General features: G+C 40.7%; 1 protein-coding gene across 2 annotated transcripts in view; it reads left to right on the forward strand.

The window, feature by feature from the left end:
* pkd1a (polycystic kidney disease 1a) overlaps positions 1-14,639 on the forward strand; it is a 68,426-nt gene that overhangs the window by 9,053 nt on the left and 44,734 nt on the right. For both annotated transcript variants that reach the window (XM_044346065.1, XM_044346067.1), the window contains exons 2-8: positions 7,671-7,742; positions 7,858-7,926; positions 9,071-9,142; positions 10,579-10,742; positions 11,361-11,611; positions 12,199-12,450; positions 12,558-12,726. In XM_044346065.1, the coding sequence (XP_044202000.1) occupies positions 7,671-7,742; positions 7,858-7,926; positions 9,071-9,142; positions 10,579-10,742; positions 11,361-11,611; positions 12,199-12,450; positions 12,558-12,726 (1,049 nt within the window). The remainder of the gene's footprint in view (positions 1-7,670; positions 7,743-7,857; positions 7,927-9,070; positions 9,143-10,578; positions 10,743-11,360; positions 11,612-12,198; positions 12,451-12,557; positions 12,727-14,639) is intronic.

The following is a 14,639-nucleotide window of genomic DNA, read 5'->3' on the forward strand; positions in this document are numbered from 1 at the left end:
AAGTGGAAATATATGAAAAATAGCTGCAATATCATAGTTTATATGATGAAAGAGAAACTGACACTGGCTCCGCAAATGTTCTGAAATACCCTCAAAATCCTAAACATAAAGTAATTTATCATGGCAGCTTGAAATGACACATGTACAGCTAATGCATGGCTTTTTAGCTCAGGGCTACATTGTAATGAAGTCATCCAGGGTTTCCTACATTAGATCTGCATCAGAGATTGGTTTAGCATGCTGACAAGCATAGCCGACTGGTGGGTACCGCTGAGGAAAAACACAACAATGTGTACGCTTGCAGTTGCAGAGACTTATTCCCTGGTGAAAAGTCTAATCTATGTGTTGTCTTATGATGTGAAGAGAAGTGAATATGAAAGCTTGATCAAGATGAGAAACCTATATAGAGCTGATCTTGATTATATTAACTCAATCCATTTTTTTACCTGATACATGTCATTGTTTTGGATGTTGTCAATTTAAAATTTTTCCCCCTTGGGGTGGGTTGAGAGACAGAGAAAGAGAGAGAGAGAAGTGTGTATGGGGGGGGGTGGGAGATGGGGGGTTGCAAACAAACTATGGCAGTGTGTTCACATTTGACTTAAGCTCCAGCTCAGCAAAACAACTTAACCTGTTGTCCTCCTGTTGTTATTTTTACAACAGAAATTACTGGAGACAGTGATAATTGGATTTTGTTCCCTGCATTTAGATATAAAAAAACAGGACTATAGACTGCAGTGTGTGTGTGTGTGTGTGTGTGTGTGTGTGTGTGTGTGTGTGTGTGTGTGTGTGTGTGTGTGTGTGTGTGTGTGTGAGAGTTCATAATGCAGTTGCAGAAGCACAACCTGTTTGTATAGTCTGTTCAACCTGTGTGCAGAGAGGCACAGACACAAAGATATCCCAGGACTGCACTCTGTCCTGCATGGGCTAAATGCTAACAAGGGGCTCTGACGCTGGACATGTAAAATTCAGTTGTTAGCCTCTAAATTGTGGAATTACAACCCCGCCGAAATTATAATGAAATGCAAATCAGCAGTGTGATTCGTCTGTATTCAGTGTCATGACATGATTCAAATTCATAACAAAAAGCCTCTTTTGCATTTGTAAGTTATGGCCATGCAGTCCATGTCCTGTGTCATTTTCTGATGTGACCTTGTCACAATTAAAAGAAAAGAAAACACAATGCAAACATAATCTCTTATTTTTAAATCCACAGAGGATTCGTGCCTGTGAATCTGTAGGGGCTGTATAAGAACATTTGATTCATGTTTACATTATGCCGGTGAACGTGAAATTGAGGCAACAAGAAACACAAGGAGAAAGAGCTGAGAGAGCAGGAGCACAATGAACAAAAATGAATCTAGTAGGAAAAGGATGAAGTGTTGCTGTCTGTCACCCAGCTCAGGATATAGAGGACTCGGCCAAAGAAGTCGTTTTCGGCAGTCGGCCCCCTTTTGCTGCCAGATCGGCTGAAACCCTGCTCGTCTCGATGGTGTCGGAGGCTTATTTAAGTGCTGTGACAGACTTCATTATTGCGCTTTCTGCTCTCTCTGCTGTTTGCTTGTATCGTCGCATTGCTCTCTGCTTTCTCAGCTCTTTCTGTTTCACTTGTTGCGTCAGTTTATTTGGAGCTTCAAATCCCAACATACACAGCTCCATTGCCTGGGGCCAGATGCATAAAAAAAAACACTCTGTAGGTTCAAGACCAGAAATCTGCATATGCGCTCTTCGTGTCAGATTTACACAGCAGTGCTCACATGTGTTTATGTTTTTTGATTCTCAGACTTTGTTAAACTATGCACACAGGATGTAGATTTGTCCTTAATCTGACGTTTGCATGTCAACACCGTTGCTCCAACAATCTTTAAATGGGTCAATGAAAAGAACAGCGAAGAAGAAGTGCAGTGTTGTCAATTTACAATTTACACTTTCATTTAGCACTTTTATCCAAAGCATCTGAGAGTTGATACAACACGAGCAAGGATCTAGTCAGGAGAGAACAACACGAGTTAGTGCCATAAAGCTAAGTTTGAATCAGATAGGAGGTTTGTGCCAACATGCAGTGCACAGAGGTAATGTATAGTACTTCATAGATTGCATAGAAGCAGATGTTTTTCTTTCAGTCCATCAAGTGCGGAGGTGTTCGCAAACGAGATGTGTCTTTATCACCATGTCCTCGTTGCATTGGCAAGGTCATCCGACAATACCAGAGCAGCCGTTCATATAAACATACTGAACAAGTGTTTAGATGTTTGTTTTAGAGGAATAATGTATATTTCCAGTTTTTAGCTCCTATCAAATCTGAATGCAGTTATTGTTCGCCTCCACCAGAAAAGACAAAAGATGAAAAGGTTTGCACCGTACAGCGTGTGGACAGAGGAGACAAATGCATTAATTGAAGTAACATAAAAGCTATCTTATAGTGGCGGCAGCAATTCAATACCAACTTGTACCCGATGTACAGAAAACACTGGCTCTCTTTTAATCATGTAATCTTGTTGCTACCTCTTGAGGATATTAAAGCACTAGGTAGTGGAAACACTTAGACATACATTTACATGTTTTAATTTGCTTCCTTCAAGGAAATCTGCTCATGAATTGTGCAACATTTGGGTGCAAACATAACTATTGTCCAGCAATACTACAAAGAAAACGCAAAGTCTGCTTAAGGACATAGAAAACCTAGTTCAACACAGCAGTTTGTCATTGTAATTGCATGATATGTGGCATAAAAGAAATTGTAATTGCATTCGACATTTAACATTTAATTAGCATGTTTGTGTGATGCAGGAGTGACATTAATTAAATTCAGTGGGGTTGGCAGCGTTTTACATTATCATTTCCAGAAGGTCACACATCTATCCTGCCAAAGTTCAAATGCAAATTGTGTTCATCCTTTACATTTTCATTTTTTTTAGATTGAGAAGATCAGGGGACAGGTGTATAAACAATGCATACACATAAAAACCATGCATACGCTATTTCATGCACAAAACTGGTATTTGTAAAAAAAACCAGGTGCACATATGATTGAGCCCAGTGAGATATAGTAACGTAACTAATACTAATATCCATCATCATCTTTTTGCAGATTTAAATGAGTATAATTTTTTTTTTGTTTACACAATTGTTTATAAAATTCTAATCAAAGGCACATCTATAAACATATTTTAGTCAACTTTTGGTGTTTTGCGTTTGACATAATTTTATTTTGTTGTGTTAATATTTTCTTCATTTTATCCTTTATTTTGAATTAATACTGTTTTAGTCCTGTAACCTAAATCACAGAAAATCATTATTTGTCTAAAGTGACAGTTGAGAAATCACTTGGCATTTGGCAGACGCTTTTTGTTCAAAGTGACTTAATCGTAGATTTCAGCAATGTGCGGATGATATGTCTACACTGTCGGAAATCAAACAAGACAGTGAAGAAGTAGAAGCAGGTCCCAGAACGCTGTTGTTTATTCAAAACATTTGTTTCCATTTGCTCCCAAGTTTTTTAGGGATCTTTACCAGGTTTTTCTCATTCCTGGCATTGTCATTCAGTTTTTGTATGTGTGTTTGTGTGTAAATTCATAGAAACAGGTGGGAAAGAAAATAAGAATTTGACTTTTGCCTTTTTGATTTTGAGTTAATGTCAATTATTATTTTCCATTTTCATTCAAGTTCAACCTCTCATTGAAAGTAATCAGAAGTTGTTTTTTTTCCTTCATATAGTCTCACACCAGAAGCAATGTAGGCCTGCAACTGATTTCTGATCTTCGCCCACAGTTTACGACTGTGGGATTGTTACTGTTTCGTTTACCAGAAAAAGAGTGAGCAATGAGCGCTTCGACATCGTTACAGGATTTTTTGTTTTTCCTGCATGCACTGACAGCATGTGAGAGTGTGTGTCTGTGTGTTTGTATGTCTGTGTGTGTGTGTGTGTGTCTTTCTTTGAGTGAGTGTGTTAAACCGCTGCACACAGCTGCCCTTCACTTGCCAGCTGGACACCAGACAACCCAGGCAGCAGCAGCTGGAAAAATGGACAGAATGTCCTAAAGAGGAGAGGAGACGAGAGGAGAATAGAGGGGAGGAGAGGAGAGGTTTGTGAGTGTTTGTGACCCAGCCAAGCAGACTGTGAAGCAAAATGTTAGATGGTTTAGACCAAAACCTCTTCAATCAACACCCCCTTCTCCCCAGCTCCTAGCCCCATTCCCCTGATTTCATGCTCCCACTGCTCTTCCTGCAGCAGGGAAAGTACCCAACTACTACTTCCACCCCCTCCACCCGTGTCTCGGGCATGAGATGGCCAGCTGGCAGCTCTCTCACATGAAGCTGTGTCAGTGTAGAGGAGACAGGGCACAGGTAGGACAGGAGCCCATGGGACAGGCAGCCCACAGTGGGGCCATTGTTCACCAGACCTCACTGCTCGTTCCCCCAGTTTCTCCTCTCCTTCCCTTTCACACCTAGCTTCTCCACCTCCAACTCCATCATCCTTAACTCCTCCTCCTCCTCCTCCTCCTCGATTTTGTCTGTGCAGCTCCCGCTCCCCTTCCTGTCAGACTCGTATGGGTCTGCCCAGCCTCCGAATATAAACAAAGCAGCGGAGCGACAGAAGGAAAAAGAGGACTGGAAGAAGGAAAGAAAGTGGGAGAAGTAGTGAGTGGGGGAGGGAGCAGCGGAGGATTCAGGCAGGGAGGCTGAGGGGGATGAAAGCGACCACAGAGCAGTCTGTGTTTAGTGGGTTAGTGGAGCGCTGGCCTTCGCCACCACGATGCAGCAGATACCAGTCTGTCCACGATCAGACCTACATCACAGATTTCATCATCAGACTAAGGACTTTTTTGTGCTTGTTTTTGTGCAGAGGGAAATAAAACCAATATTAATCTTCTTTAGTGGTGGTTTTATTTTTTGTCTTTTTTCATTTCCCAGCACTTCTCTGTCTCTTCAGATTTATCTTTTCCTTTGTTCCAATTCTCTCCAGAGCCCGTGCCCACTCCTCCTCTGTCATTCCCACTGCCCGAGCACAGAGTAGTCAGTGAGGACTGTGTGTGTGTGTGTGTGTGTGTGTGTGTGTGTGTTTTCTCATCCTCCAGCTCAGAATAAGTGGCACCAGACAGGCCTTATAAGGAGTGGTTAGATCATTGGCCACACCGTTAGTAAAACAGAACCATATGTGTGCTCTGTGTGTGTGTATGTGTGTGTGTGTGCTGTGTGTACGCGTGCACAGGGCTATAGCTCGTGTGTTCTGCAGTGTGTGTCTGTGTGTGTGTGTGTGTGTGTGTGTGTGTGTGTGTGTGTGCATGTGTGTGTGTGCGTGTGTGTAAGTAAAACCATGTGTGTCCAAAGGTAGCTGAGAGAACAGGAGCCTGTTGCTAATAGACATGGTGAAGGTCACATTATATGGTCATGTTAAACACACACACACACACACACTCTCTCTCTTAATCTCCTCTTGTCTCGGCAGTGTTTCCCTTAAGGTCAGAAAGACAGTTTTCATGTAAAGTCAAGTAGTATACACACACGCATACACACACACGACTGGCACTGATGTTTGACAGCATTACATAAGTCGAGGTGTCAGCCTAATGTGTGAATGATCAGCTCGTGGGTGGAGTGTCTTTCTGCTGTCCCGTTTTATCTTCTGATGGGTTTAGCAGAGGAGAACTCTCTCTCTCTCTTTCTCTCTCTCTCTCTCTCTCGCTTTCTCTCTTGGTCTCCATCTTTCTTACACAGCTTGTCTGGAATGTACAGATGTTTCCTTTTGGGAATGGGCGTCCTGCTCTGTTCTCACACACACACACACACACACAGTTGTGTTTCCATCACTTCAGAGGACATTACATTGACTTACATTCATTCCTGGAGACTTATCCTAACCATAACCACTACTTGCTTAACCTTAAACCCTCCCTTAACCTTAACATAACCCTAAACTAACCTTAACTTTGAACCAAGTCTTCCCTTTTTGCTTTAAAGGGACTTGCTTTTTGTCCCCATAAGGGAGGCGAGTCCCCACAACATGACTGTGTAAACAGATTTGCGTCCCTGCAACACGAGGAATACCTGGACCACACACACACACACACACACTAGAAAGAGAGAGAGAGGGTAGTGCATTCCCACACACTCAAGCTCATATACACATTTCCATTTTTAATTTCAGCTGTGAAATTAGTGTCTACTGAACACATACTGACAGTAGAAAATATGGCAGCCCAGTACATTTTTTTTTAGTTAGTTAGTTTATTGCTTTTGTCTAGACCAGCAGTATCTTGTAGTCTTACATACACACAGTGCATTTTGTCCTCTCACAACCTCTGGCTCCTTGTCTCCTGGCTCCTTGTTTTTTTTTTTTTTTCGTTTTTTTTCTCCCTTTTGTTTCCTCTTTCTCACGTGCAGCTGAGGCTTTGCTGTCAAGACACAGAGAGGAGACTGAAGTCACTTAACTCCGCTCTGTCCTGCTTCTTCATTTGCTCTCCTGGTTTGTCTTGGCAATGACCTCAACTGTTCAACCAATTCAGTTTTTCTCACTTCTTTAGTTATTTATCCACTGTTTAGTTTTCTCACCAACTCCAACTCTCTTTTTCCACCTTTTATTCACAGCCTGACTCACAGGGGTTTATTTCAATTTCCTAGTGGAAAATTAATCCCAGTAACTCATTGCCAAATTAAACCACTAATCACATTGTTAGGCAACTCTTGTTTTTTTCTCACATGCATTGAAGGTCTAAAGTTGGAAGGTACCATTTATGGTTTTACAATGTAAATCCTTTTCTTGCCTGAATAAATAAACTTGACTTAACAAGTGTAATTTGAAAATAACTTAACTTTTTTGGTGAAGACCCTCAAAGCATCAGTACACTTTCGAACAAAGAGAGGTGAGATGCAGTGAATCCTAAAAATAGGAATAACAGCACCTACTTTTGGACAAATGTTCTTACAGCGTTGCACTTGATTTTACATGCGAAAGGCGGCCGAAATAGTCGTGTAAAGAATGGCGAGAGAAGTTCAAATCCAGCTTAGTGGGCATGAATGTCAGATTGTTGGTTTCAGAAAGTTACTGACCGGGAGGATTTCAGACGCTGTTCAGCCATCCGAAAAGCAGTTTGGTCGGAGCATGTTCAAAAACCCTTGGACTGGTGAAAATCTTTCAACACTGACTGAATAAATGGAAAAAAATCACCACGTTTAAACAGAAGCATTTTTCTTCATGAAGATTTAAGATGTGAAGTTTTGACCCTAAAACAGCTGCCTTGTGATGTGTCATAGCAAAGAAAATACAATCCAGACTGCTGTAACCAGAAAGTCCTGCATTGTTGTGTGTTTTTATGGTTCTTTGGCACATCTACATTGTATTCTATTTCTATTTTTTTCTTTTTATCGTTTAGAAATGTTGCTCTAATGCATTTCTTTGCCTTATGTGACACACTTTGAATTGCCTCTGTGTCTGTGTGTATGCTTGGATTTATGCCATCGCCCCTGTTTATATGAGCTAAATGTTTCCCTGTCTCTCTTCTCCTTTGCTATTATTACATTTCATTTCCCAGCACTAACGTGATCACATTATATGGTGAATTACTTTTCAACTTCTGATGATACCGCGCATGGGTGTGTGTCAGTGTGTGTGTGCAATCATCTTGTCCTCACATGCGTTTTTAATGTGGATATGTTGGTTTGTCCCACAGAGATCTGTCCAAGAACCGCATCTCCTCCCTCGATACGAGCCTGCTAGATCGTCTCACTGGCCTCCAAGAGCTGTGAGTAGTACACACATCCATTTGTTTTGTGTCTGTCTGTCTATCTGTCTATCTATCTACAGTCAATCTACAGTATACATTTATCTATTTAATTATGTACCGATCTATCTTCCAGGTATCTTCAAGAGAACAGGATCACTGTTCTCCCAAGAGGAGTTTTCTGCTGTGGTCCACTGTCAATCGTGTGAGTACAAAAGTCAAGAGAAGACACAGACCTGACAAATCCAAGGTGGAGAGGAGAAGAGATGAAGAGGGAGAGCGAGGGAGATGAAAAAGAAAGCAGGAGAGAGAAAGACTTGGTTTAGTCTGGATTTAAGTAGGCAGAAATCCCAGGAGTGGGCTAGCTGGACCAGAGAGCATTCAGGAAAAAAAGTACACATATACCCACACACATACACACACACCAATCACAGCACGATTAAGTTCAATTACAGCTTACTGCTCCAGGCTCCCACCACCTCCCTCTCTCCATCTGTCCATCTCTCCCTTCCTCCATCCATTACCTTATTTCTTCCACCCATTGAATGGGCGTTTAAGCATGTGTGTGTGTGTGTGTGTGTGTGTGTGTGTGCATGCGTGCATGTGTGCGTGCGTCTATGTATGATGAGAGAAGACTGGTGGTTTCCATCAGCTCCTTCCAAAACCACCACACAACGGCCCCATTATGTAGCCTACTGGATAGAGGAGGGAGGGAGAAGGAGATGATTGTGAGTGGAGAAGGAGAAGGGAGACGAGGAGTGAAGGAGAAAGAGAGAGAGAGAAGCATGGAAACAAAGCGTATGAGTGGGAAGAGGGGGGAAAAAAGCTAGAAACAAAAGTTTTAAGTGTTTTCTGTTACTCAGCATTTCAGTCATTTGGGATTTATCATTCAGTTAGCTATTGTGTTATGGTTAATGTTTGTTAACAAGGACATGAGAACAAACCCACACCTCATAAATGTTGCTTAAATTATGATAGTAATTGCCACAAATTAGTGAAGTCAGAAAACGGAAGGAAAAAGGCTTAACCTGACACCCCAGACGCCAGATGAGAAGTCAGATGAGAAGTCTCTGAGAAGTCTTGGAACCTGTTTGGAAAAGGGCAGGCACTTTCAAAAAAAAATACTTGGTAGTTGATTGGATGAACCGTCTGTCTGTCACTGTCTATCACCATCTTACCTCGTGAGGCAGAGATCGTGAGATCACACGAGAATCCTCATAAGATGCCGATTGGTCCGCAACGCAGACAGATTCTCACGTGATCTCGAATCCAGTTGCATCGCAAGGTTAAAAAAAAGACTTGCTCCTGTTTTAATGCCAACAATGATTTGTCTCTTTTGTTTCCATCAGCAATTTGAGCCACAACGAAATCACCACCATAGAAGAAAGAATATGTGACAACCTATGCAATTTAACTCAAATGTAAGTCATCACAATTCATTGTTATTCTCTGTGTATTTCTGTATCTCTTTGTCAGTTGTCTCTTAAACAAATATGGAATGATAAATCAAACATAATTAGACCCTATTTATACAGTATACAGTATATACACACACACATAAAGAGGCATATGCACAAAGAAACACATCCATCTGTTCACACATGCTTAAATAAGCTGCACGTTTCCAGTTACCTCGCCTACACACAACATGAATGAAGCACTATTTCAGACTAGAGTGGGAGTTAGTGACTAGTAATTATTCCTCGCCGGGACTTTTGATGAGAAAAGTTTTTGTCTGTAATTGAGCTAAACAGACTAGTTGATAATAGATGGAGAGAGAAATGCCACATATTATTGTGCTCTTACTCTATCCTTTCCTCCTCCTGTTTGCCTCTTTTATTTCTCCTCTGTCTTTTCAGTCACTTTTCCCTTTCCCATTATTTCCATTCACACTATCTTCCTTCATTTGACCTCTTTGCCCTGGCTCTTTCCTACATCATTTAAAAAAAAAAAACAGTCCTTTTCAATGGCTGACATTTTGACATGGCATAGCAACAAAAGCACAGGTGTAACTAATGATGTTAATTATGGCTGTATTCCACTTAGTTGTGCCAGTACTCTAGTTGTGGTATTGTGCTGTCTGGCTCTGACTCACTGCCATAGTTTCAATGGAGCAGAGCCATCATTAACGTTATTACAACTGCACCTTTTCCGCCACGAAAAGTCAAGTCTGCCATGGAAAAAGCAGGGGGAAAAAAGTTTGCCTAACTTCGCCAGTTAGGCCTTTCCACTTCTCCAAGGATGCAGTATTTAACTGGACTTTGTATCTTGTAACACTGACTTTGTGGTTTAAGTAAGAGTTAGCTTAATGTTACACATTGGAGCTGTAACGCTACTGACCAAAAATGGCTGGGTCTTCTCCTTATAGTGAAGTTTCAGGCTTTTTGTACTCTTCCAACTCTAAACAAAATGTATTCATGGCTACTGCACTAGCTTAGAAGACAACATCTAAAAAGGTTGTTTTATTTTTGTGGGAAGGTGTATTCAGCATCAACTTTTTGGCAGGAGCTAGCCATTTTGCTAGCTAACTGTTATTTTTCTCATCTAGCTCCATTAAAAGTTGGAAAACTGTTTTGTCCAAAATGTTTGAGTATTATTTTGATGCAAAAGGTGAAATGTTTAACTTGTTTTCTAAATTTTTGGTCTTTTTGGTAGAGTGTTGATACATTAAAAGTTTTATATTGTAATATTTACAAAATCTTATACTATTTTGTATAATTTCAGCACATAATTAAAGACATTATCATTTAAGCTAATGTGAGACAAGAAGACACTGAATGTTCAGCCATCTTTGTTGTAGCTAGTTGAAACATCATTTCAAGTACCATCACATCCACTATCTTTCCCTTTCTTCAAGTGACCTGAGCTTTAACCCCTTTGAGTGCGACTGTAAGCTGTTCCGGTTGGTCAGCTGGCTCCAGGAGAAAGGGGTGCAAGTTCAACGGCCGGACGCCATGCTGTGTAAACACCCACCTAAGCTCCGCGACCAACCCCTGCTCAACGTCAGCCTGCTCACCTGTGGTACAAAACAAATACACAGTAATGCAGACACTTGCATATGTTACTTTTATAATTCACAAAAATGACAAAAGCCAAAAAAAAAATCTTGTTAGTCTCCTTTCCCTGTTTATTTTGTAATGGAACCATCCTGCCTTTATGGATTCATGTGTAGTATTTCATGGCCTTCCTTGATCTAGATTAATCTCTCTAATCTCTCAGGCAGTTTTTAGTCCCAGTAAGGTGTGAGCTGTGTTTCATTATGCAATCTGATGCCTAAGAGGCTCAACTCAAGGAAAGAATGTCATCAAGCAATGCATGCTTGATGATCAGTAGACAGGCTTTATCTACTAGAAAGTAAAAAGAAAATCAATGAAAATGCATGAAAAGTGAACTTCTTAATTGTTGCTTTTTGGTTTAAAACAGATCAAAGGATAAAAATAATGATACTGTATTTTTATATTCTTTGTGGTGACAAATTCAGATATTAGAGGAATAAACCATTCATCAGTTCATCTCTTTTTACCGATCCCATGGTGAGATGGTCTGATGCTGGTTAAAATTATGAATGAAATATGAGACAAAATATGTTTCATCGTTAAACTACGTTGACTTGAGCCATATATCATCTCCCTTTTTCAGGTCTGAATTATGCAGCTTGTCTTGAGGACAGCAGCAGCGGAGGAGGGGAACGGAGCGAGCTTGTTATCTTCTCTTCCTCCACGCCGGGCAACTTCACACGTGAACAGTGTAACAGTGTGTGTTTTGCAGCATCTCACCGCTATGGGGGCTTGGGAGAGAGGCACGAGTGTCTCTGCAGCACAAACTCTGAGCCAAACTTCATCAGCGAATCTCAATGTTCTGCTGCTTGTACGAAGCCCCAAGTTATGAAGGTATGCAGCACACAGAGGTCCCAGGTAATAATTGCTGCAAAACAATATCACCAGATGTGACAAATTATAGTCTGGGTTATGACGCTTTTTTATGCATATTTTTGTTTCATAGTCAAGAAGTCAATTTACACACATAACCACTTCATAAAACTATAGTTAAACATTTATATCCTAAAGCGCGGTCTCTAAAGGTGACCTCCTTTGGTAGCTTCCTTCTCTTTCTTTGTTTCTCCTTTTGTAAACACAACATTCAGGATTTCCTCTAAACCGACCAACAATTTCCCTCTGCGGCTTGAATAACTTCCCTACATCCTCAGATTCAGTTTCCTGCATGACTACTGTACAGAAGAACTCCAGAGAAGTTAGCCAGAATTGAAAACAATTGAAAATCAAGATTTGTTATTTTTAAATCAGAGCTGCTCATAAGATTTATTAAACCAGTTTATTTATTTAAAACCATAAAAATAATAGAAAAACCACAAACATCTTAACAATCAACAGTGAAAAAGTTTCCTTTTACTTTTAAATATTTGTGCATATTAACACAAAAAGCCCCTTTTTCTTCACATGGTTCCCTCTGTGCACAGGAATGTGGGTGGACTCTGGCCCATGATGTGTTTGCGGTGGACTTCTCGGTCTCGCTGAAGCCTCTCTCACTTCAAAGTGTCCATGACTGTATCGGTTTCTCCGCCGCCTCCTCTGTCGCTCCAGTAACACTGTCCTGGGACTTTGGTGACCTTTCATCTCGGGTCAACACTACAGTCACTGCAGCAACTCACAAATACGGACTTCCAGGACGATATGCGGTCAGTTTGATGGCCTGGGCTGGACACAAGGAGGTGAGAGAGAAAAGATGAGGAATCTTTTTTTATTTTTATATAATATAATAAAGTAACAGGTGTAGCTCGTAATGATGCGATTTTAATAATTTGTGTCATGTGTTCAGGTCTCTGCACGCGGGGAGGTGACCGTGACACTTCCTCCCAAACTGGAGCTGCGCTGTCCACCTCTGGCTGTGGCCAATAAGAGTCTCGAGTTCACTCTTGTCAGCTGGGGTGCTGTTGGAGTGGATGTAGACTGGCAGATCAGAAAGGATGATGTCCAGGTTGCCAAAGGTAGGATACTCCAACAAGCGAGCTCTGAGCGGCTAATGAAACTCAGCGGACATCTGTATTGATTTGATCAATAATCGTAGTGTTACAGAAACATTGTTACATCAGTGGTAATCAACAGCCAGTTAGTTTTGGCTTTCCTTTTGGTGTAAACTTGAACAGTTGCTCTGTGGCTCTCTGTTGGTTTTATCTGGAAAACTAGGAGGATAAATGTCTCTGAAAAAATGCTAAATGCTTGTCCATCATTGGGGTTGAAAGAAAGACTTAATTAATTTCTCTGTTAATTCACAAATAATCAAACTCACATTATCATAGCCAGTCCCAAAAATCTGTGAGAAATACAGGATTTGGCCTTTTTAAAAACCTTCAAATTTTTTGGGCTACTTTGGGCAAATTTTGATCTAGTTTTAGTCATACTTTAGTCATCTGCATTTTTTTAGTTTAGTTTTAGTTAACTAAATATCTTAAAGGTGACGTATTATGCTCTTCCTTATTTTCAGACATATATATATATAATGTCACAATGTCGGATGTTCATGTTAAAAGTGGCCGACGTGTCAAATAACGAGGTAAACGTATGTAGCAGTAATCCCTGTGAGCATAAAGCAGCAGCTTCAGACTGCTCTGGGAGTAGTTACGCCAAGCCACGACAACATTACACAGCACAGCAAAGTAAAATAAGTAGTTTACCTGTTAGAGGTGTGCTGGTTGACTGCAGCTCTTCATAAAACATCTCACTGTGGCTGTTTCTGCTCGTACTCTTCCTCCACGCATTATTTCTACCTGATCCGCTGAACAAATAGCTCCATATGTTGTTGTTTCAACCGATTTTTAGCGCCGCTAACGCTTAGTTTGAAGCAGTAAAGCAGGAAATGTTTGGTTTGCATTGACGGTAAAGTTACACAACTCTGATACATAAAGCTGGCCAATCAGAACAGAGTGGGCTCATAGGGAGCGGGGCCTTAAAGAGACAGGAGCTAAAACGGAGTGTGAGAAACTGTGTATATTGAGGGGCTGCATAAAGGGCCAGTATAAGAGAAATAAGGAGTTTTTTGAACTGTGAATCATGCCAAGCTACTCTAGTGGAGTCCAAAAATAAAAATTTAGAGCTGAAATGAGCATAATAGGTTCTCTTTAAGATTTTATTGGACTAAATCTACAGTAAAATCTAACAGGTTTAGTTGAAGTGTAATGCATTATTTAAATGTTTCTCTGGAATTTCTGATTAATTTTCTGTACATTCACAAATGGCTCACAAACTCATTAAGTCACGCTGCATGAAGCTACAGGTCATGATTAGCCACTGTTGTCTAATTATACCAATTGAATCTACACAGTCACCTGTCATCTGTGGTGTCTAAGGAATCAGGCAGTCACCTTCTCTAACCTTAGTAACCACAGCAACACCGATTTACCCTTTATCAGAAAGGCTTCCACTTCCCCCAACATCGCAGACAGCTGGTCTGAGTCTCAAGGAGAGGAGACAGTGTCTCCTTCAGCTTAAGACTCAGTGTTGCTAACTCTGTCACCTCAAGGCCAGTATAACCCAATAGCCCCTAAAGTAAGAAAATTCCATAACAGTATTAAGGTTTGAAGGTTTGAAACGTTTCTTTATCTTAAAATCAAATAGAAATAAAACCAAGTCTCATATAAAAGAAACAAGAATATGTTCTTGCTTTTTTACAAAAGACCCTCTCAGACTATAACAAAATAACATCAAAGAGCATTAGGCCCACTCTGCCAGAATAATTAGATATACTCTACTATTTCAATCATAAGAACAAAGTCCTCATCTCCAGTCGTTGTGACCACTAATCCTGTGCGCCCAATCCATTTAGCTATGCCCTGCTCCTTGGTATGTTGTTCTTTAGATTCACTTTTGTGCTTAGAAGATCTGTTTAAATACTCTGCTGAGA

This window comes from Thunnus albacares, chromosome 3 (assembly GCF_914725855.1).
Source record: "Thunnus albacares chromosome 3, fThuAlb1.1, whole genome shotgun sequence".
Taxonomy (NCBI): domain Eukaryota; kingdom Metazoa; phylum Chordata; class Actinopteri; order Scombriformes; family Scombridae; genus Thunnus; species Thunnus albacares.